Raw genomic sequence first — 26,208 nt, 5'->3', positions numbered from 1 at the left:
CAGCAGTGCACAGTAGGCCTAATTACTTACCAAGCTTTAGTAAAACACAATATAGTCACTAATATAATATTTTAAGCTAATTTCAAACACCCAACACAGCATTATAAATACTATTAATATTATTTAATAGGTTTTAACAAAGGTGTTTGAACTGCTGGGTGGTACTGTATGCAAGCATACAATTGTGTTAACAATTTGCCATGCATTTAAATCTATCAAACAATTTTAAATACAGTACAGACTATATCGTAATAAAAGCTCCAATGCCGATTTATCAATTTTGTCTATTTAACATCTTCATTTTAGCATTTATATTCATTTAATACAAATAGTATAATACATTAAATTCTTTATTGTTTCTATATTTTACAAAATTATAAAATTAAATTTTATGCCAATAGATAGCTTTTTAATTGTTATCCTATAAATCCTACTTTTTGCATAGATTTGTCACTTATTAATGTTAATCCAATTGTACTTACCTTTAATCCAGGTTGTCCCTGTATTCCTGGCGGTCCTGGTAAACCCTTCAACAACAAAATACAATTTACTATTAACATCAATGTTTATATATTTACATAGTAGTACAGGTGTAGTATGTGTACATTAGTGTAATGAATTCAGAATTTCAGTAGAACCTGTAATTTAGGACACTTCGTTAGAAACAAATGATGGGCAATATATGTTTTAACACTACTGCCAATCCCACTCCTTGAAAATGTTTGTTGGGTTCCTGAAAATGTCCCCTTAATAGACGTTCTACTACATTAGTGTATAATTTATTTCTTAATTCTATTGTAGCATTTTTATATTATGATTAACATTAGTTAGGCATTACATTTGATATTGTTTTATTGTCCGCCCGACAAGAAAAAAAATCCAAACACTATTGGGTGCCAAGGATCGTATCTAGTGACCAGTCTATGGTCGTAAAACAGCATATTTTGTGAACAAATACAAAAATTACATGTTAAGTGCTTTGATCTAGTATTAGTAATTGTTTAGGTAAAATTTAGTTATGTAAACTTACCTGGCGTAAACTAATTAATTCAGTGATTTGCTGAGATTAACAGAAATGTGAAAAAGGAAAAATAAATGAAATGATTAGAAAATGAAGGTTAGAAACTACATCTATATATTTAGCTGATTTTTAGTACTGTATATAATTTGTACAGAATCATGCAAATTCTGCAACACAGTGTCACATATGTATCAAATGTGATGGCAAAGGCCATAAACTTGACCTTAAAGACCCCTTCCCTGCAATTTTGGACGTTTTTTGGAAAATAATACATATTTATCACTTTAAAAACATTAAACCATGTCATTCCTTGACTTAAATGTACGTTTTATGGTAAATTATGATAAAAAGTGAGAACCAATGCACTACCTAAGTAGCTCGCGGCGATCGACCTCTCGTGGACGGTCTTAGGCCTAGCCTAGCTTAGTTTTGTAGGCCTAGCTGGTAAACATCGATAACGTACGAACATCGTACGGTAGCTATATACCTAGCCTGACGTTGTATAGTTGCTGCATTAATTGTCTTTCTATTTTTGCCAGACTCTGTTGATACAAATTGGGGAAAACCCGGTATTTTCGCTGAAAAGTTAGGAGTCTTCCATTTGTTTTGGCCTCAGGATCGATCGAAAAGTGGGCGAATTACAGGTGAAAAACAAAAATATCAATCCGCGCGCAATGCATTTTGGGATTTATAGCGGGCCGCTATAATTATTAGAATCAACTTATTTTTCACATTTTCAACCGTTTAAAGACGAAAAAAGTTATCGCAATAGGACCATATAGTATTATTTTTACATTAAATACAGTTTGTGATCTTAAATTAGATCTAAAAAACGTAGGGAAGGGGGCTTTAACATAATACAGGCTCCACATATGATGCAACACTGTATTACCTACATATGATACTGGAAAATGTGTTCCATATTTGGAGATACTGTACAGCGAATTAAGTGATAAACTATAGTTAATTTAGATGATAGTCTACAATATTAATATTGTGTAAAAAGTGAAATGTGGTTTGTTAGTATTTTTTTGTTTTTTAAATAAATTACATTTTATTATATACAAATACAAATATTGAGATTTGGCTTATTAATTGGAAGTTTGTTGGCATGATTCCTTTGAATATTACTACATAATGGATCATTTAAATACATACAAAACAAAATATGAATGAAATAATACCTGATCTCCTGGTGGTCCTGGTTCTCCCTGTAGAAAATTGCAAACAAAAATATATACAAATTACATTGTGTGAATGGCTTCAATAGTTAAATATTTTAAGAAATAGATCTTTGTTTCATTTGTTTTTTATATATGTCTGCACATAGATAATCAATTTAAAATTGGAATGAGAGGCGCTACGTTACCCTCAAATAACGTAAAATGCAGAGCCCCAATGGAAACCAGTTTTTACCTGTTTGGGCTACCCTAGGTAAATAAATGTAATAATAATAATAATAATAATAATAATAATAATAACTATCAAAACAGTGTATGCAGGAAATCAATAAATAAAGTATTTGTGGACACACACATAGTGATGCATATTCCATAATATAAGAATTATAAAATAAAACTAAAATTAATATTATTTATCCTCCAATAATATAAATATATACGCAGTTGTGTAGAAAATTAAAAGTGGTTTAGTATTCATAAATTTTATGTATTAAAATGTTCATTTAATTTAAAGATGTATTGTCCCCCTGAAAAAATAATTCTTAACAACATTTTTGTTGAATATGCCATTTTAATGTAACATAATAGTTATCCACTTTGACCAAAAAATGTATTTACCTGAAAAAACTGTAATTTAAAGCAAAAAATGGCCCAATTGGCTGCCAGCCAGTGGGTTTTTGGTTGAATTTAACTATTTATTTTCTCAATTTATAGGTAAAAACATTTTTTTTTTTTTTTCTATGGAAGTGATTAACTTTATTCAAACTACAAAATAACATATTCAAAGTCTGATTTAATTAATCTTCATTTTTCATGTTTTTGGGGGACAATACATCTTTAAGTGCATTCTGTAAGTTATTATTATTGTAATTTTCTACATAACTCCATAACATTCAGAATTTACAAAGATATGAATAATTTGTTTTGAAAAAAAAAAATAACATGGAAAGCATGCTTCAAGTTACGAGCAAATTACAAACTTTTTTTAAATAAATTTATCAGCTTTAAATTGAGTGCTGTAAAACCATGCATGTGCAGGTGATGAAAGGTATATTTAAATCAATCTAACAAGCTCTTGGCCCAATCCCTACCTTTTCTCCATTTTCTCCTGGAACTCCCACCTCCCCTGTTTGGCCCACTTCACCCTTTATTCCCGGTTCTCCTTTCAAACCTGGTTGGCCAGCATCACCTTGGGGTCCAGTTTGACCTATTTCACCAGCTGGTCCTTGTGGTCCTATGTCACCAGCTGGTCCTTGTGGTCCAGGTAAGCCCTGTTCTCCAGGTGTACCTATCATTCCTGGTAGGCCAGGTTCACCAGACAATCCAGGTTCTCCAGCCGGACCTGCTTCTCCCATACCAGGCAGCCCTCTATCACCAGGTGGACCACTGATTCCAGGTAATCCTTGCTCACCAGGTAATCCTTGTTCTCCAGGTGGACCCATCGGGCCAGGTAAACCTCCAGATGGACCTGGTTTGCCAACATATCCTTGATCTCCTTGCAGCCCTTTCTCTCCTTGTGGCCCTTGCTCTCCTGGTGGTCCTTGTCCTCCTGGTGGTCCTTGAACACCAGGTAAACCTTCACCTGGTAGACCAACATCCCCTTTTTGACCGGGTTGTCCCTGTGGGCCTGGATAACCAATAAAACCAACAGAGCCTTGCTCTCCTTTTGGACCGGAAACACCCGGACTACCATTGAGGCCTGGTTGCCCTATAACACCCTGTAGAGAATGGTGCAATAAAAAATATAACACACATGCAGCAATATAGAAATGCAGTTTCTAAGCAAACTTTGCATCATGCTATGGTGAACTTTTTCAAACGTGACTTTGTGACTAATGTAATGTAAAATAGCAGTACTATTTTGTATAGTGACTCTTGGAGCAAATTACAAATTAATTTAACTGGAGTTAAAAGCTTGATTGGACTACTTGAATGCAACGTAAGTGCACCGCAAGTAATTTACCAATCACAACTTTTTAATAGTACCAATATTGCTTGAATATTATATCATCATAAAATATCTCATAAGCATCAGAAAACCTTTATATGCCAATGAGACCCAATACTCCAAGTATAATTATAAAGATTTGCCTTTTGCTACAAGCATATAAAGCATGTGTATAACGTGCAAAAAAAATAATGCTAATGAATTTGACAACAAGCAGAAATTGTAGCATTTCAACAAGATAATGCAGATAGTATCATTCACTTTCAATCATCATGTGCATATCATAAGTAGCATTAAAATAAGACAGTAATACATCTGGATCTAACAAACAATATAATTGAACTAAAGGGTGATAATGACCACTTTCAACATATTAAATCTAATCTTTGAAAAAAGGAGAGAGCCCTGTGTGGTGACCTCCTCAAAAGTTCTATACAATAAGGAAGGATGTTAATTAAAGTTAATATGATTCATTAATATTACAAATTGATAATTGATGTATTTAATAAGTTATCAATTAACAATCCAAATAAAGAACAATTAGTTCTGTTGAAATGGTGCTAATTAAATCCTTACTTCATACATGCCAATGAGATCGAGTATACCCGGGCCCTGGTTAAATTTATACATTTATTATTTATCCAATCTGCAGACAGTACTGTTTCGATCGTATTAGATCTCGTCAGTGCAGCTCAGATTTCGAAATGAAATGTACCGCATTTATTATTTATATATTTATACAATAATAAATAAATTGATATTTTAGGTCTATTTTTCTTCTAAATGTTTAAATGCATGGGGGAGGGAGAAACGTGTTGAGATTGAGGTGCTTTCTATGGTCAATCCAAGATATTTATTTTATATTACTGTCTTTTGATAATGATTCTTTTCTTCCTAGCATATCACTAGTATTACATGCAATGATATTTAATAAGTCTAAAATATTCTACACTTACTGGCTTTCCTGGTGCTCCATCTGATCCCTGTAAAATAGAATTTTAATAGTTATTAAGGATATTATATTTATTTATTTAAATTTTAGCATATAAACTAAAGATACAGAATATTTACCTGGATAAACCGACAACAATCTGTGCTCTCCTAGCTCTCACTTGTATAATACAAAAAGTTCTTTGCATATTCTTTTACAATAATGGACTAATCCACAAACCACAACATCATATAGGCACACATCAACATAGAAATGTTTGGTACATAATATCAAAATATCAGCTGAGGCAAAACTAATCATTTATTATTATATATTAGCATTATTTCCAATTCTTCTATTTGTTTCCGAGTGCTGGATCATTAAATATAAATATTATTTATAGAAACAGAAGTAGGAAAGAACAGCAAAAGCTACTCTGTAATGTAAACACATTGAACCTAGAAAAGCATTACATGATTTAATGATAATACAGATCCTAGGAAATTAAATAATACTTACTTGTAATCCTGGTGCACCTGGTTTTCCAGGTGGGCCCATCTTTCCAATACCTAGGTCTCCCTTGAGTCCAGGTAGGCCAGGCTCACCAGGTTCACCCTTTAACTGAAGCTCAAGTGAGCCAGGAGGTCCCTATTAATGTAAATGATGTAAATGTTAATCATCACTTGTAAAAACAAAACCATTTATTATTTATTATTGTTGTTGACAGACAAATGTGCGCCTCTTGGTGGCAGTTCGACATGTAGAGATTCTTTGATTTAATGCTTTATTCTTTTCTCATACATCTAATATCACCCAACTTGTGCCTCGATGTGTTCCATCTTCTTGTCAAATCATTGCTATTTTTTTATCCTCTTTTTGGAAAGATCTCCAACAATTTGTCAAACTTTCAACCTCTTTTGATTCATTTTAAAGTAAGTTTTATAACACTAATTTTTTTCTATCATCTTATTATTAAGGGTGATGAAAGTTATTATATATTTAGTCAACTGAACTTTGACACTTGTATAAAGAGCTATATAAGTATGATGTAAAGTGTTCAGAAACATTTGTAAGGCTATATAAATGTCAACCATTATTATTTTTATACAGATATTGCCTGCTAAGAGTTCTATTATATTGTAGTGTTATGCTTACCATAGGACCTGATTTTCCATCTTCTCCTTTGTCTCCCTATGGTAAATAAAACTTAATTGTTAAAATATATAATCTTAAAAAGATATAATATGAAATAGAATACCATAAAATCATAAAAAATCCAGATTAATAACATGTATTTTAATCTTTCTTTTCGTTTAAAAATCTGTGAAGATACATTTCTTGATAGTATGAGTTATATGTATCTGTACAAATCTATGATCAGACCTATATTGGAATATGGTGGTAGTTTATGGACACCACTGTGTCAGAAAGATTACAATCCTTTAGAAAAAGTCCAACAGAGATCCACAAGGTTAGTGTCTGAATTGAGGAGTAAGCCATATGCAGAGAGATTGAAGTTATTGGATTTGCCTATCTTAGCCTTTAGAAAGAAAAGAATGGATTTAATTCAAACTTTTAAAATCTTTCATAAATTTGATAATATCGAGGCAGGAAAATTATTTCAAAGATCTAAATACCAGCAAACCAGGGGGAATGTTTTTAAGGTATCGAAATCCAAATATAATAAAAACATTAGAAAAAGAGCATATGCAGTTAGAGTTATAAATGATTGGAACTCGCTACCAAACCATATTGTGACGGAACCAACGATTAACAAGTTCAAAACCGGCATTGCAAAGTTATGGTCTGACCACCATCTCAAGTTTCGCCCATATGCTACTGAGGAGTTCTCATTGATGACAATGGAGGGCCAAAGTTCTCAAAGTCCTACGGTTCAAGGTATATTCAAGGTATTTCTGGCCTACAGATAAAAATATAAATTTACCTTTGGACCCTTTTCACCCATTTCACCAGCCGATCCATTTATACCATCTTTTCCCTGTGAGGAGGAGAAACAGAAATAGTAAAATGATCAACAACAAGATACTTTTTTTATTTTTTTTCAAATTTTATTTAATCCTATGTCATTACTTTTTCATTTGTGTCCTGTTCTATTATTCAACGTTTTGTAGTGGAAATCAGCAGATTATTTCAATTTTCCCAAGCATGTTTTGTTCAATTTCTGAAAACAGTTAGGGCATTGGTTTATGTTACTTGTCATCATACAGAGATTATTAAGGTCTATATTCATGACAGCTTTGATCACGAGGGAAATAAGACAAGAAATAAGAAACGTCCTCTCCAAACATCTAGTTAGCGGCCCTGGCTCTACACACAAATATCAGTACATTTCAAATAGTATACAAACTATTTAAACTAAACATCTAATCACACAATCTATTATTGAAATCATTTTTTTACTTCAGGGCAGGTTAATAGATTTAACAATCATTCAATTAGTATTTGAATGTATACCAATAATTTTGTTCTATAATGTTTCTTTTTACAAAGTTAATATAACTACTGTGAGTATTGTTTGGTAACATAAAATTGGCTTAATTGATAGATCCAATTTAACATAAAAATTACAAAATTAATTAGTTAATTAAGAATTAGAAAATATAAATACATAAATATAAAATGAATGTTAAATACTGTACTTACTGGTAATCCGATAGACCCTGGAAATCCTGGAGGACCCTACAAGATAAAAGAAAAACAAGTTATTAGGAATGGATATAATAAATAGCAGTTAATAACAATAAATTATTTGTATTTGCATTCAAGTAGGAGTAGGCTACTACTGTAAATCATATAGAAGATTTTCACATAATTTTGTACTGAATACATGGTGGATATGTTCATGAATTGGACTCAACACAATCTGAGCTTAATCTCAAACAAATAGTCACAGCAGTGCCTAGTCATACATCAACAAATATCACAGTTTTACTCTCTATTTTTGTCACTTTCCTCACTTTTGAATGAAGAGGCTACTCGAATTTTAAATAAAATATCTAGAAATATTTACTTACATCTCCGCCTATTGGACCCTGAAAAAAGACAAAAAAACAATAAATAATTTTATAATGAACAATAAATAAAAGAATACAACACATGTTAAAGATTTTAAATGTAAAGGCATCAGAAAACCAACAACTTAAAATACATATAGATGATAAATGCTATCTAATGCAAACACTTAAAATCAGTTCAACATTTCTTTAAACAACAAAAGCAGAATCGTGTTTCATTTTAAGAGATCAGTCAACACTTATATTTATTTATTTAAAACTCTCTCTGAATTAAACACCTGGAACATTTTTATGGGTACTATATTTCATACATACTAAATAGAATTTATAAAGAACGACATGCAAGTCAAAAAAGGGTAGTATATAGTAAAAAGTTTGCTGCGTATGATTGAGAATGTCTGGAAGGATGCACAAACCGGAAAACCTGGGAATCCTCTGGAACCTCTTGAACCCTAAAAGAAGGAAAGTTAAAGACATCATTAAATAGAGATTTTTTTTTTATTTATTATTAGTTTTCTCTCTTTCTTTTTAGTATACATAATGTCCAATATGCCTAATTATCATGCTTTACAACCTCTTTAGTACATTAAAATCTCAAACAATTTTAACAATAATTTTCTTAATATAAAAAGATCATTCATAAAGCTATACTTACAACCATACCAGGTTTGCCTGGTGCTCCTGGTAAACCTATGCATTGTACTGTCCTATTGCACTGAGCTTTCTGCCAATAAAAAGATAAACCGGTATCCAATATTACTTAAATATATAGTAGTTTAGTTAGGTGTTATATATTATTTACTAAGTATAAATAAAGTCTGGTAAATTGTTAAAGAGCATTTTAAAAACACATTTCTATCAAATAACCAGTACTTCAACAGAATTGAGGAGAATCAGATTTTTAAAATCAAATTATTGTTCAAAGTGAATGATTCTTAAAAATGGCCAATTCAACAAATAACGTTTTTTTTAAATTATTTTTTCAGGAAGACAATATATCTTTAATTCCACAGTGACTAAAAGGTGTGTAAAAATGTGTACCTGGTATGTAAAAAGATAAACAAATTTGTAGAACATTACTATTCAGTGAACTTGCCACAAACTGGGCTCATGGGGAATGACAGTTTGACATTAATTTGACTAGAACATGAACAGCCTTCAACCATTTAACAAAAGCTCTGTCAAAGCAGGACCCAAGTGTCTCTGAGACAGGGTACGTCTACCTTTACCTAATTGACTATGAAATTGGGTATGAAATATAATGCAAGCTATTATCAATGTTTAGTGAAAGAATGTTTTGCAAAACATTTTAGGGAAAAGGAATGTACATTAAAACATTCAGTGGCAGATCCAGGATGTTGAAATAGCAGGGGGAGTGTCTAAAGTCCAGAAGTAGAGAAATGAAGTGCTGAACTTAATTTTATATCCTATTTTTTGCATTAAAATTTGTGAAATTTAAAAGGGGTCTGGGTCAGCTGGAACGCTCTTGAATTCTCCCCTGAAATTTGAACAGATAAAAACTGTCATGGTTTTACAGCTAAAAATATTAGATAAAGGTATTATTATCATCCTCAAGTTTAACTGAAAACTGAGGAAATCCGGATTAGGCCCTCTACGAACCAATGACAGTTAACAGTGCAGCGCATACTCATATGATTATCACACCAAGAGACGATCTCCTGCTCTTTCCGAATAGTGTAGGTTCTTTGAACGAACATTCAATGTATCTACACAAGACCAACTGCTTTAAATCCCATCCAATGGACGATGAGGATAAAGCATCTTACCTAGGATACAATCAATATAGTAGACTGGATCGAACCCATGCCTATAGCATGCTAGTTCGGTTTCCTTTTCACTTTCACTCTCTAGTCTATACAACACCGATCTTTCCAGGTCTCCATTGATCCAATTATTATTAACTTTATGAAAACTAGGAATAAACAGTGTGTGATATCAATGGTTCAAATGATTTTCTTCACAAATTATTAACATTTATAACATTACTAATTATTTTCTACAGAAGATTTGTCGAAAATATAATATATTTTTTTAACGAGTAGGTTTGATTTTCTTTCATTGTTTCATTACTGTACTGTGTCACAACATATTTTATTCAAAAAAAAAAAGACAAAAAACATAATTTAGTTCCTTTCATTGAACAGTTGCTCTTAGGATATGGTGTTATTTAGTTTGCACATGGTCACTATAACAGCTAGGAAAAGAACAGTAGCACACAGACCTACTGTTAAAACATATCAAAACTAGGCCTCCATCAGGTTCCAACAAAATTTCTCGAGCCAGTCACATGGATTGAAGCCATGTTTTACAGAGGCCTGCACAAATTAATCCATGCGGAACCGCAGACAAATGAATCATGAAAACCCTGCAGATTTGAAATCTGTAGGGAATATACCAAGGAAAAAAAGTTTTATTTTTGGACAGATATTGAATTGATCAGGACGTTATTTTTTGCTAAAATTTTTTAGAATTACAGTAGTAGAAAATTATCATGTCATTTTGTATTTCTCAATTTGGTTATGATTTGATGAAATTACAACTTGAAGTATAAACCTTGGTTGAAAAAAATTCATATTATTCAAGTGACATGTCAGAGGTAATATTAATGTTAATTATACACAGAAGTGTTGATTTGTGGCTATCCTTTTCCAATTTTTTTTTTTCAAAAATCAATATTTTCATACAGATGGGTGTATTATGCTTTTGTTGTAAATTTATATATTACAAAAAACAAATATTTGGCAGAGCTGTGGTTGTTTAATTTAATCATTGAAATTCCATGGCCACTAGTTAACTCAATTTGGAAATGATTCGCTATAATTCTGTCTTCGCTAATGTCTGTTGTAGTTTCACCCCAACTTTATAACTGTCTTCTCAATGCCTATTATAGTTACTTCCAAACTTGATGATACAAATAAAATGTGCAAAGAGATTTGATCTTACGATCAAAATTGTTTAAAATTAAACCCCTCATGACAGAAAATATCCAATAGTGTTAAAATGACTCAACAATAGGCCAACATCGATTTTCCTTTTAAATTATTCCCTTCCTATGTATATTCCCATAGGAATGGCATATCACTTCGTAATCATGGAAGATACTTCAAGGTCTTTATCTTTAACAGTAATGTAATATATTCAAATGTTTGTTTTGCTTTTTAAATGCCACTTGCCTACTTGGCATAATTTTTTAAAAGATTAAGATTCATTATAATTTTTTTTCTAAATATCAATATAACATGCGCAAACACCAACAAAACAATATGTAGCACAAGAAACTTGTCACCAAGGTTTTTACAGGCAGTTCATGCTGCCACAAAAGGGGATAAAATCTTCACAAGCAAGGCCTACTGTATTTACAATCACATCTGCTGCTAGTTTGAAAATGGTGCTTCAGTAAAAAAAGGGAGGTTTGTTTGAACACTCCACCTGGGCTACTTTGCATAATGTTGCTCTGCTTACTCTATCAAACTAGTTTGACAAAAAAAGTGTCATGTGTCCAAATATGGTAGTGATATGGCCAAATATGGTAGTGATATGACATCATCATGTCCATATATGGTCATATCATTTTTTTCCACATAAAGTTTAGACTGAGGATGTTTCTCCGTCTGGTTCCTACAGATCATCTAGCATTTACACAACTTGTGACTCAAGAAGATCAATGGTTAATTTATTTTAAAATGCAGCACAGTTTGTATGTATTAATGTATGATTGACAGAAATATATATTGAATAGAGTGAAATATACAATTAGTGAAAAATGTTTGTAACCTAAATATTTCCATGTAAAATTATGCGTTCGTGATTGACAAAGAGTGTTACAAGATACGAAAATTATTATCTTAGATATTGAAATATCAGGAAAGTTTTCCATGTTTGTCAGGATATATGTTACATGTAATGGAGAAGATTAGACTCTCTTATAACTAGGAGATTTCCCAATAATCTGCTAAAATTAGCAAGCGGGTAAACCAAGGGAATAGTACATCGACAAATCAGTAGAGAGATTAGAAAAACATGCACTAAACACGGGTATCACTAATTCATGGAGTGAGGGCAAGATCAAAAGATTAAAATATTCTACTTTTAAACATAGAAATGCGTTTTTATATAATTACATTAATTCTTTTGGATCTATGAGTAACAATTATTACATCTTGTCCTTGTCATCTTGTAAATTTCTGCTAACTTTGTCAAGATTTTTTTACGCGGATGTGCAGTAGTAAGTATAGTGCAGATACTAAATTAATAACTCAAGTTATAAAGACATTTAAAATAGTCATCACAAATCTACAAATTCCTGTCTCTAATATGAACTTTCTAAAAGCTATTAAAAGCATCCTCTTTCATTTCATAGTTTTTTTTCAGTTCAATGAAATCACAAAGTAAAAGAAACTGAAACAAAAAAGACCAAAAACATCTTTTTTAAATAGTGAAAATGAGATTATAACAGTTTTCTCCACAATAGAAGTACTTCAAGAGAGTAATAAAGATATGACAATCAACTTTCATTTTGCTAATGTACAACATGTAGACATAGAAAAAGACATACATATATATCCACCAGGATAAAAACCATTGGTTAAATTTATTGATGCAGGGCTAAATGACATTTAGTACTAAACTTGGCTACTTTAAAGTACACAATTAAATATCATCATAATAGACATAGGGCTTTAAATCCTAAGTATAATAAAAATGCTGGCATGTAACAAAGTTTAACAAACTTTTCTTCTGAAATAGTATGTCTCATTAAATGCTTCTTTTTCTAACATAATTACTACAACAGATGCATGCCTATAACACACTTCAAGTCAAACAAATTTTCAATTAATTCACAGAAATAATTAGTGTTTCTGTCAACAGAATAGCGCCAAAGGAGTCATTTCAGATTTTTTTTACAGAAAGGTTCCGGCAAGATCTCCTGGGAAGTAACCCCCTTCTGGTAGCATCAAGTTACCCTGTGAATCACGGGAATAGCGAATCCTTTGGGTAGACAGCAAGATGCTACACAAGAACAACTTGTCACTAGCTAAAAACAATACAATTATGATTGAAAATACTTCAGTTGACATTGCGACCTGTGAACATGTTGAAACATTTTCAAAACAGGTTTGAACACTGCAGTCAAACTACTGTCGAATTTAAACACTTACCACAATTATCTAATTTGACAGATAACTAAAAAATTAAATGTCTAAACAAATAGGATTACATTTTTAAAAATGTAATAATTAAATTATGTTTTTGAATGCTTCTATAGAAGGGAGAAGGGTTTAATTTGGTTAATGAGTTGTCATTCACGAGGAGTTTCTTGTGCTACGAAATAGACAGGCGTCTCAAAGGGTTCGGATTTGTGTCACAATACAAACGAAAAAAGATAGAAAGGGCTGTGAAGTACCATGGGAATCAAATAAAAGAAGCAATTGATGAAGATAGCCACAGCAGGTGCTATTAGTAGGACAAGTCAATGCCATTTTTAGGAATGATTTCTGACCATAATGTTTTTATCTCCTTTCAAAATCTTCATGAATGAACTTGAACTTGAAGTAATAAAATGATTTGTCATTCATACTATATTTTTTCCTTTTCCTATTTAAAAAAATGTTCAAATAATGTTATTTTAATAGTTTAAATAAGTTCATTGAAACCCATATTTAATTCAATTGTAATGGTTCGCTTAATCTTACAATTTAACATGTTGCATTTACTTCTTTGTTTCTACTGACAAATTATTATTATTGACATATATTAAATTAATAAACACATCATTTATTCTGCAGGGAATCTGTGTTGACTGTGTGTGACTGTGTGTGACTGTTTTTCACTTCAGAATCTGTCAAATGAGGAATATAAAGCTCTGTCTACACTATCAAACCAGTTTGACAAAAAAGTGTGATGTACCCAAATATGGTAGTGATATGACCAAAGATGGTAGTGATATGACATCATCATATCTATGTATGGGCACATCACATTTTTTTGTCACATAAAGTTTGATGGTGTAACAGCGTGTAGTGACCATCTGTTACAAGCTATGCTCTTATTGGTCTTCTTTTCGTTTACAATGCTTCTTATTTTATCACCTGTTTTACTTTTTGTGTTTGATAAATAAATTGAAACTTGAAACTTGCTACAACTTGCCTTGTAATCTGGCAAGATCCGAGATCTGGGGTTCAATCCTGACCTAATGCCAGAGTTGTAACACTTTCAACTCCACTCCCAAAGCCTCAAATGAGACTTAGTTTTAATAAGCAATTATTAAATCCATCCTGTAATTGGCGAGTTACTCGCTGATGGGTGAAATAAAACAAATAAATAAAACAATATAAACTCCGATAATAATGATTTGTATATTAAATAGTAAATTTTCTTTTGGATGATCCAAAGTCGAATAAAATTCGTAAACCTACGTTTTTTACTTTAGCTTTCGCTGGTCAACGACGCAGCTTAATCATGAGTGAGTCTCTGTGACTTGGACTTGTTACCATTAGATCTCGTATATGGTATAGCGCCATCTATAGATCGTTCAGGTTTTCCCAAATGGGATTGTCGGTGCCTCCTCTTTAGTAAGTTGTTGTACAATTTTGGGAGTTCCAAACCACCGTCGTCTCTGTTCATAGTGTTACCATGTTTTCTTATTTTTATTGATTCTTTTATTTTCCTGTCTTTCCATGACGATTCTGTGCCCAGTATTTTTACGTTCCAATTTGGTAAATGAGTGTGAGTGGTCATGTGATCGGTGATGGCTGAGTTGTGAACAATTTCTGAAGCTGAATTTCTGGCTGAACGTGTTAGGATCCCTGTACAATGTGAAGTGAAATCTGCTTTGTGTTCTTTTATCCTTGTGGATAAGGTTCTGGCTGTTTCTCCTATATATGCTTTTTCGTGACAACTTTTTCACATCTGTCAACCAGAGTGTTAACCACACTTAACTTATGTTCCAATGGATGGCAGGAGTGAAAATTTAATTATTGGTCTGTGTGGGTCTTTTTTCTGTAAACTGTCGTCGTCAGGTCTCCATTGTTCAGTGTAATTATGATGTCTAAGAAAGGTAATGTATTGTTAGACATATGCTCAGTTACCTGTTTTGTCAATTGTGTTTAAGTGTGAGTTAAGAGGTTCCGCTGATCCTTCTGGAATGAGAGCTAATATGTCGTCAACATACCTTTTGGCGCTATATCATATACGAGATCTAATGGTAACAAGTCCAAGTCACAGAGAATCACTCATGATTTAGCTGCGTCATTGACCAGCGAAAGCTAGAGTAAAAAACGTAAGTTTACGAATTTTATTCGACTTTGGATCATCCAAAAGAAAATTTACTATTTAATATACTATACAGTGATCCAGATGAACCTTTTTACTAATAAAATAATGATTTGTTGATGTTTAAAGCGAGTATTTCTAATTTACACTTTAAAGCTGTAAAAAAAATAGTTTTAACGAAAATTATTGGAATATTGCATTATTGATAACATTAATATGCATTGCTATCATTTAAAAACATTAAATTATCAAATTTGTAATTACCAAATCATGCGCAATTATTTCCTTTTAAACGGCAAATAAAAAACAAGAATATTATCTTTTCCTTAGTGATGTCATATTTTTTATAAACATGGACAGATCTTTTTGCAAGATTTAGCAACACAAGGACATTCATATTTTAACTGGCCAATTTAAAATTAAAGGATCAAATTTCCAGGCTTATACCCAAGCAAACAAACAAACAAGCAAACAAGCAAACACAGGACAAACGACAGCATAATTTGATTATAAACACCAAAAATAAAAGAAAAATGATGTTGATCAAGTAAAATAAATAATATATACAGTAGTTATATAATAAAGCAGGTTTTTATGCTTCTCATTGTGTAATTAATGGTATAAGAATACAGTGACAAATTTGAAAAAAAAAAAAAACAGATAATTTCTTTCTTGTAAAAAAAAAGATTCATAAAAAAAAATTATATATTACAATTTCTTTTTAATATTTCAATTTTAAAAACAGAGGTCAAAAATGCGTTGAATTCAAACAGCAAAATATCAGGCCAAGAAATCTGACAAAGACACCTGCTTCATATAAAAAGGGGAAGTTGAATGCCCCTTCACATCTAAACATATGTCCACAGTTAATATCTGAAATCCCAAAGGTAATGCTCAATTCATGATGGGGCTACCGCAAAAATAACAGGTAAATTGGCATAATTCTTTTAAATAAACTTTCTTCGTTAGATTATTATCTTTTTTAAAACTTGGCGATTATAAATTTATTGGATGACACTTTGTGGTAAGTTGAGATAAACGAAAATTTAAGTGATCAATTATTGATCAAAGGGTCTATAATGGTTAGAACATTATTGCATGTGACTGGTGGAAATGAACAAATATTGGATATTTTGAAAATTAAAACACATTTTGAGCACAGAAACTAATGCATTTAAAATTGTTTTTTTGTTTTTAATTGCTAGAAAATAATCGTAATTTTTGGATTCCTAAAAACCTAAAAAAAGTAAAAAGTCTATGCATAAAAACTAACTGTTTTAAAGCTCCTACTTTAATTGTTTTTCATATAATATGTATTAATTAACTTAATTAACATACAACCTTCTAGTCATCAAATTTTATCCAACTACCTCAAGATTTAAACTATATTAAAGCAAGATATTAGATTAGAAATGGCAACTAGAAGTACTGTATACTACTGTACTTCAAATTATATCTAAAAATATAGGCAAGTCATACTGTACATTGTACACCCTATGGAATATAAATGCTACTACTGTATATGTGTACAAAATAAACTGGGTTGTGTTTGATTAGGGTTAATACAGATAAAGATGACATCTTAGTTAATTTAGAAACCTCCAAAATTGCAAGTACCCATCTTAAATATGTACTTCTGACGCCACTTTACCCTTTTTATTGGAAATGGAGTCAATCATGCCTAAGTGCTATGAAAAAACAATTTTTAAACAGGAATTATTTGAGTAATTCCTGAGGTTTGCTAAAACTACAAAGTATAGTATTTGGTAGTATAACACTAACTTAAATGCTTGGAAATAAAAAAACATGAATATTTAATTTTTAATCAGGCAAATAATAGTATTTGGGTAAACCTAAACACTAAATTATATGGATGAAAATTATATAAATTATGAACATATTTAATTTTCAATCTACCAATATAACATTTTTTGTTGAAAAATTTATGTTAGGTTTATAGCTTCACTAAATATTTTCTAGTATGTACAAAGTTTATTTGAATAAATACCACTCATTATTTTCTTTTAATAATCTTGTTGAAAATCATTAAAAAATCAATTGTCACATTTAATAATATCTGTTAATTTTCTTTTTAAATTAAGACATGTGTAATGATTATTCCTCCATCTGTACCATTGTGTTATGTGCACTAATTCTATCACATTTCCTGGGTTTATGATAAAAACGTAATGTTGTTAATTAATATGCACTGACCTAGTATTAGTGGACAGAACATTTATAATAACACATGGGCATGATTACAACAACTAGTGCCTTGTCCCGTGTCAAAGATTCTAGCTTGTGATGTGAAGTTTTTGAATTTATGTCAGAATTGTTAGTATGGAGAAAATTAGGCTCAAAATGAAGACATAGACATTTTCATGTTGATGGAATATGTCAATATCTTACAACTTATTAAAGTTAGTATGACATTTAATACAAACTAATATTAATCAACATTGTTTAGTACAATTATTTTTCCAATATTTTAATTAGTACAGTATTCTGCGTAAACCTACAAAAGCCTTGTAAAAACCTCCTCCAAATCATAATAGTGATTACATTATTACTAGTATTATAATACAACAATTTATGAAAACAATTTTTTTAAAGCCCCCAAAAAAACCTTGCATCTTCAGATAAATGTGTCTTTTAAAGGGGGGTTCCGGGTTTAAAATGAATAGTAAAAAATGTAAAATATATTTGTTTGTCTCTTGAACGGTAAAAGTTTCAATTTATATAAGCGCCCAGTGAAGCAGAACGAAGGCTGTGAAATGAGGCCAGATTACAAGTGCAGCTACGGCAAAATCACACTGTGGTTACAGAATACGAAATTCGTGAAATGGTCAATCTTCCGACGACTCGTTATCAATAACCATATCAATTACTTTTGTAAAATTATACTTATCTGATGTAATTTTAGTCGGTCTTCCCATTTATAAAATCAATTTTCTATGAAAATCCATCAAAACAGTGAAAAATTAGATAAGTTTGCACTTTACGTTTGCCGATTTTCGCACTGACTTAGGGAAAGCCTTCAAAATCAATGAAGCGTAACGTATACATTCCTGCTGAGCGAGGAGAGCGAGACGACGATACACGTGCTCTCTCTGCCCATGCCTGGCATCGTCACGTGATAAGCAGATACAGTATACAATACCAAACTGGTCGGGTCGAGTATACCCCGTCTATATCACAACATGAACGATGTACAGTATTTGATTGAAGGTCGACTCAACCTACCGGAATGGTATAGATAATATAGCTCGAATGAGAGAGTTGGAATATTTGTAAACATAAGTACAGTATTGCTAATTTTAACAAGTGTAGCCTATAGTAAAAGGCCTGGTAGTATCAATTCGCATAGGGTCTACTACACTAGCTAGCTCAATTTTTAACTGGGCCGGATCGGCTAGGCTAGGCTAGGTCTCCTTCCTACTACCGGTCTACTTGCTTGATGCAGTATACAATTTTTTGGAGAGTAAACTAGGCCTACTTATTAGACCATACGTGCGGACGGCGATCGGACCTTGTTTTGCCTCAATATTTACAGCCGATTTTTGTAGAACGTTTTAGGTTTAGATTGTTTAGGAGTTTGGTTGATAGGATGGGTTTGGAATCCACTGAGTTTTGTTATTTATGGGCCAATCGTTTAGTAATAGGCTAGCTAGGCCCATGAATGATGGCCATCGTGGCATGGAATCCCTAGTCAGAAATGGCTCTCACCCCGGCATGAATAAAATGATTTAGTCTAGGCCTAGCCTAGTACGTGAAGCCGATATACGATCTGTTACTATTAATTCGAGTTATAAAAATAGTATAATTTATGACTCCGTAATCTGTACTAAATTTTGTATTTCATTAAATGTCAAATAAATATATGCTACTGTTATTATTACACTTTAGGCCTAGCTTCTTAGCAAATCTACAAAAAATGTATTTCACAATGATCGGGTGGTCGTCGTTTGACAGAGGAGAGAGAACACAACGTACAAGCTTGACGTCGCGAGTTTGGAATCCACTGATGACGTGATTTTGTGAATATCTCATGAATATTAATGAGCTTCCCTAAGCTGCTGAAAAACAGACTTTCCATGAATTTACCCTAAAATGTATATGAAATTTAATTTTTTTAATTTCTCGTTATTACTTCTTCATTCTGACATGTCTATATTGTTATAATATTTTTTATTTAATAAATAAACGATATTTAAAAGCAATTTTAAACCCAGAATCCCCCTTTAAGAAGGACATAACAGTTTTTAAAAACAGCTGGTTTAATTCGATATAAGTGGATATGGTTTAAATTTTATGTATTTAAATTGATTTTCAATGAACACTTAAATAAAAAAAAAAGTTTTAACTTCAAAGTTAACAAGTTAAAGTAATATTATGACATAATAACAATTAAAAGAATTAAAAGCCAGTACAGGATCATAAATTAGGCTAAATACCCTACAGTATAGTGTCTTCTATGAATGCATTTCCTACGTCCTGCAGACATGTACCACGTGTAGTCAATGTAACCATGAATGCGACTCATATTTGGCCTCATTCCAACCTGTACTCCTACAGTCTTGTCACTGTCCTTATTAAAATTGAAAGATGCACGCAACTTTCTTTGTAGATTCGCTTCATTTTCATAGCTAATTATTCAATAAAAATGCTACCCATATGAGTAATCCCAAGAGTAGGTACCCTGTTCCAACACATAAAAAGATTTTATTTCATAATCATTTTATTATGTCTTGTTATATTACAAATACCGTGTATGTGATCAAACAAAAGCGCACCTTAAATAGTACGGTGCTTTCAACTACAAAGCTTGGTCTCCTTATAATTATTTATTAAAATACATAACTTCTTATTATACAAATACTGTGTTTGTGATTGAACAAGTGCACTTTAAATGTATATTAGTATGGTACTTATTCAAATGCTTATTTGAGTTCTCTGGCTCAATAAAGCTATATTAACTTTTGAATTACGGAATGCTGTAGAATATCTTACAGAGTGGGTGTGGGAAGACTTTCTCGCTTCTTTTTTAAAAAGGGGTGAAAAAGAAAATTCAACTTACCTGTGAGATCCTAATTTCTTCAACAATTCTAATCTGAAAATAAAAAGAATAGATATAATATTAATATTATTGGTATTATATACTATACAAATATTTTTTTTCAAAATAAATACAATTCCTTAAACGTAAATGGTCTTTTTCTGTAAATTATAACTAATGTAGTATATACATTAGTTAAAATTTGCATATAAGTTATTAGTCTATTTTAATGTAATTGTCTTGTATTTTATGTTAGGATCTCTTATAATTAGCTGGATGGAAAACCTTTAAAAACCATTGAAATAATTAATATATCACTATTACAATAAAACAAATATTTGTGTGGGCGATTTAACTATTATAGTTTAGTTTTTCACTCTTTAATTTTAATGCTAATAGTTTGGAAATAACCTCACAGATCAAATAAAAATGTTCTTTTTTTTCATTTAATATGTATAGAGTACTCTCATACGTCAATCTTAATCAACATGTATGCATGTGTGTTACAAATTATTTTACAAAATCCTTTATGACTCACAGTAAGCATGGGCACATCAGAAACAATTAGGTTTACGTTCAAAGCAATTCATTTATAATAATAATAAAAAGAGAGATTTATCAAGGCAACCCAGAAATAACTTTGATGTTTGCATTTAGTTATTAATTTGATAGCATTTCCTTTTCTTTGTTTTAACAAATCTAGATTATTAATATATAATTAAACATGGCATTAAAGGATGGACTGTGTATAATAAGAACTTTAATAAATTAATTACATTTTAGCATTACTATAATTACCAAGGAGGTATTAATAAAACACAGACATAAGTTTCATTCTCAAAAAAGAGAGGGCTATATTTCTCTTATCAATTAGCTGATGATTTTTTTTATTGAATCATTGTTCCATCTTGTGTGTTATCAAAGGATAAGCTTGACACCAATTATGAAATAAAAAAAAAAAGATTAATATGGTATTCTTTACACTGTACAGTATACTTAAATTGTGTTCTTTCACATATACTAATATCTAGGTAAATATCCGTATCCCTTGCCATTTGATTGGCTTACATTGTATCACATGCCATGCATTACTATCTCTCATTAAGGTACTATTGCACAGTCGTGCAACATGATGGGAATGTGTAGTACAGTGTGCTGTCTAAACTGCTTTCTCAGCCAAAATCTGAGTGCCAAATGTTTGCATGGTCTAGCCTTTGGATGGAAGTGACTGTGAATGTTTCATATTGTTGAATGAGGAGACATTTTATGAGTTGTCAATCTTGCCAAAGTCTCAATATGAATCAAACAGAATAAAAAAATGTCATGAGAAATGTAGCAGATTAGATTTATCGCATATCAGTAATCTGTACCAAGAAGAAAAAACATGGACTTACTTTATTTTTACACAATTCATTTCAATACAATGTTAGCATATTCACAAAACAGCCAGATGATTTAATAACTTTATATTAACTATTTCAACTTGTGCCTATTAATATTGATTTTTAATCTAATAATTTTATTTATCAGCTTTTATTTAAGAATTTTAATAGAGATTTTTAACATAAATTTATTCTTATGTAAGATATGAAATGTAATGAAAAAATAATAATTTACTGGTGAAGTGAATCATCTACCAATTCCACAGATTAAAGTAGTAACATGCGTTCTATTTTCAATCTATTCATAAACTAATCATACCGTTCAACAAGTTTAATAAATAATAAATTTGAATTGTATATCGGAAATATATTTAGACAGTTGGTTTCAACAACCACACCTAAAGAGTCACATGTGGCATTAAGTGGTATAAGGGAAAAACAATGATCAATATCAGATTTGAAACAACTGCGTTTACTAGGAAACAGGTTGGTATTACAATGAGTAAAACTTTAGAAAAGAAAGTTAACTCTTTTTGTTTTTGATTTGTTACAGTTTACAAAACTCTCTTTCAGACTACATCATTTCAAAGAATGACTAAAAACAAAATTGTTCCAATTTTTTGTTTGTCTCAAAAGACTTGACAAAACTCCTTGCAGAATATGTCATTCTAAACAAAAGACTAAAAACAGATGATTTCTTTTTTTATTTTTCAAAGGAACTCAAAAACTATTTGACCTGTATTATGAGATTGTTAGCCTAAAGGAAAGAAAAGAGGGGCAGATAGGGGCCCAGGGGAATGTAAGATCTGATGTGTTTCAAAAGTGGGATATTATTCATCAGTGACCTAGCCTATAACAGTTTGCTATGCTATGTAAATGGTAGTGCCATTAGGTTTAGCATGAAATTATTACGGTCAATGTATCTTATGCCAAAATGTTAATGACATCAAAATATTGTAACTGTTACAGAAAAATAATTCCATCAAGGTCACATATACTGCTTCCTGCATTTACTAATCTCCAGGGTTCAAATCCTGTCTTTTTTAAACTTTCCATCTTATTATGATTACCAAATGGTATAAATAACAATATTTATTCATAAACACATGAAGCTTATATGGCTTCGTTCTGTGTACCATACCTTTCAAAAATCTTAACCTCAAATCCTTAGCATATACTTGACTAATCAATTTGTTCATTTTCAATTTACTTTCAATTTATAATCCTAAAATCTTAATATGAATCTATATTGCAAAGGTTTAATGTAAATAGGCCTATCTCAAAATGATATTATAATTTCGGAACCATTGAGAAAAGGAATGACCTAGAAACACAATAGGAAGCTCATGTTCTACGTACCCTATTGACCAAAATATCGGCAGATAAATTTGATAGGAAGCCTGCCTGCGAGTATTGAGAATTAGGTAGAATCAACTTAACAGACATATCGGAAGAAACTAGTATGATATAGAAGGATAGAACCACACCCTTAGGGCTTTCCTAAAGGTAGTCACTAAAGCCCTTTAAACAGACATATTACACATCCACATGACAAGAAAAAATACTTTTGAATTAACACCTATCAGGAAATGCCAGGTATTTCATCTAGGTCAAACAATTCTCTTTTCATGTAAGATAGAAGAAAAAATAATAATTCCATTACTTTTATATCATTATGATAAGTAGTAATAACATAATCAAAGCCAAATCACAATCTTTTATCAGAAAATAAATTAATTAAACAAATTATGTGATTGTATCTTTGAAGTAATAACCATATGTTATGATAAAAAATTAATTTTCAGATATTTATTTTTTTTTAAATTATTATTTCATTTTCATTTATATATTCATTCTTAGAAATAACAATCATACAGCAAATCTGAAAATATATCAGAAATCATAAGTTCAGGAAATCTTAGCAAAGGAGGCTATTCTTATTCATTTGCATAGAGTTTTCATTATACACAACAAACATTGTATTAGTCACAATATAAAACAACACAAAATTAACCTTAAACAGCAACATGCAATTGCATTAGTAATGTATGTTGTTAAGATACAAATGTGAATACTGAACAAACACCAAAACATAAATGCAGACTTTTCCATTGGATCATGACAAGCCACCTACTCTAAAGTTATAACAGTAGAGTATAACAATAACTATACAGGCTTGAAAATCAGCGTTGTGATAACTTCAGCGACAACACCAGTTCTAAAATGCCAGGGTAGTCACAAAAGTTACCACACGTGTTATGTTTTATAGTCTTTGGTGCTGTGTCGTGTCAATGAAAAGTCCCACATAGAAATAGCAGTGGTTAAGCATGACAACACACAAAAAGAGAAGAAAATAACTAACCTGACAGTAGAATATAAATGTCCATTTGGAAAGCAGTTGAAGAATCAGGAAGAGTGTAAAAAGTGGACAATGACCAGTGCATAAAGAATATACATTACAATGGTCACATACATTTAAATGATTCATGAAACACAAGTGTAACAATGACAAAATTATGAAATACATAAAATATTATATTAATTAATAATCAATGATCACAATTAATGTAAAAAGGAAGGTTTTTTTATTTTTGTTTTTTGGAAACTGATTAAAGTTCTGAACCAATCACCATAAAACAGAAATTAATATTCTATATTTCCTAATCTTTGTAGTACACAGTCTTTTTTTCATACATGTGCATTTATATATGTACACAGAAAGAAGCAAAGTGTAAAACATCTTGACACAAGATGGTACTAGCAGGTCTCCTACCAAGTCAAAATTACTTACTAAACCTTTTCATTATCTCAACAACTAAGGCAACAATTAACAATTCAAATATTAATAATTATATATAAATAAAATATAATTAAAAATATCATAAACTGATATTCTTCTCAACCATCTGACAATGCCAATAGTATAGAAATGATTTATATTACTGTACTTGCCAAATTTCAAAGAATTATTCCAAACAATATTTAAATTTGGTTGCATCCTGTAAGATGATTATTTGATTGATTCTAGTAGTAAACTATCAACAACACATATAGTGCAAAGTAGATCTAATTTGAAGGGTCAAGGTGTCAGATTGTCTACTATGATCACTTCTTTCACAAATTTCCGGATTTTACGGGCAATTTGAAAAGGACGTATGAATTTAATCAAGTGCGGTGAAATTAATCGGTATGTTCCACCCCAGGGGGCTGTAAGCCCTCTTTGTGCTTACGTGTTCTCCCTAGGATTATGAAAACATGACAATAACCTTGTATATATCTATGAAATTAATCACAATTTGTTTTGTTTCTGAGTAAAATTACCTACTCAAGCTGGTGTGAAAGATCAGGGTGTAATAAATCTGCCCTACTTTATTATAATTAACTAATAAAATACCCCTCTCATTTGCAAACTATTCAGAAAATAATGTTTTTTAAAATGAAACAACTTAAAACAGTCCATTTTTTGTTATCAACAAAAGGAACATTGCTGCTTTCGTGCGTAACTCCTATTTAGGGGGACATTTTTTGGTCCTGAAAGTGCTTCGTGATTGCTAATATATATCAATTGTTTAGGCGGTAAGAAAGGAAAAAATGCTGAATTATCATCACTGTTCCTAAAATAAAATAATAAATTTCCCCTTATTAAAAATGGATATATGGGTATATTTTAATACATTATTTGTACAGTTTTTCCCTAAAAATTTGTTTCCAACCATTGTGTCCTGTGGAATATTCAGTGCCAAGTAGTCCAAACACCAGTCTAATCTAAAAACACAAGGTGGTGGGAAAGCCGTGTCCTAGTTGGTAGAAAGAGTTATGTCAATTCTAATAAAAACCAGAAATTGTAATTAGATTACCTAACAAGATTAGAAAATTAATAATGTTTTAAAAACTACACTAATATTGCTTTAGTTATAATTTGTCAGTTCCTAGTAAGAAACTAGAAAGTTCAGGGTGACCTAATTAAATTATAAACCAATTTGTTCATTTATTAATAGATCTGAAAATAGTAACATTCATCATATTGCTCTATACTTTAGTCTATGCAATACAATCTAAAGAAATAATTTTTAAGCTGTTACTTATTATTTTGGTGGAAGATAACAGCATTACTGAATTATATACTTGATGGGAAAGCTACTTTCTTTTTTTTTTATTTGCAGCGATAACAAAAGTGTGATATAATCAGCATTTCATTTTTTATTTGAATATAGTAAATGTATTTAGGAAAACAAAGCCAACCCCTATTGTGGGAACACCTCCGGAACCCATTAAAGTGTTCTTTTAATTCCTAAATAGATCTTGGTCATATATATTCTCCCTTGTACGTTCAATGGGAAAGTGTCCCCTAATAGGGGTGT

General features: G+C 31.1%; 1 protein-coding gene across 5 annotated transcripts in view; it reads right to left on the bottom strand.

The window, feature by feature from the left end:
- Positions 1–26,208, bottom strand: part of LOC140051887 (uncharacterized) — a 92,637-nt gene that overhangs the window by 17,053 nt on the left and 49,376 nt on the right. For 2 of the 5 annotated variants that reach the window (XM_072097222.1, XM_072097223.1), the window contains exons 5-16: positions 20,487–20,519; positions 8,772–8,840; positions 8,533–8,568; positions 8,117–8,134; positions 7,746–7,781; positions 7,027–7,080; positions 6,237–6,272; positions 5,601–5,729; positions 5,107–5,133; positions 3,294–3,920; positions 2,206–2,232; positions 483–527 (exon numbers count right to left, since the gene is read on the bottom strand). In XM_072097222.1, coding sequence (XP_071953323.1) covers positions 483–527; positions 2,206–2,232; positions 3,294–3,920; positions 5,107–5,133; positions 5,601–5,729; positions 6,237–6,272; positions 7,027–7,080; positions 7,746–7,781; positions 8,117–8,134; positions 8,533–8,568; positions 8,772–8,840; positions 20,487–20,519 — 1,137 coding nt within the window. Of the gene's footprint in view, positions 1–482; positions 528–1,030; positions 1,061–2,205; positions 2,233–3,293; positions 3,921–5,106; positions 5,134–5,600; positions 5,730–6,236; positions 6,273–7,026; positions 7,081–7,745; positions 7,782–8,116; positions 8,135–8,532; positions 8,569–8,771; positions 8,841–20,486; positions 20,520–26,208 lie in introns of all 5 variants that reach the window. The other 3 variants (XM_072097225.1, XM_072097226.1, XM_072097224.1) reach the window with 3 other exon arrangements.

The sequence above is a fragment of the Antedon mediterranea genome, chromosome 6 (assembly GCF_964355755.1).
Source record: "Antedon mediterranea chromosome 6, ecAntMedi1.1, whole genome shotgun sequence".
Classification (NCBI taxonomy): Eukaryota; Metazoa; Echinodermata; class Crinoidea; order Comatulida; family Antedonidae; genus Antedon; species Antedon mediterranea.
This window is presented reverse-complemented; position numbering and strand designations above follow the sequence as displayed.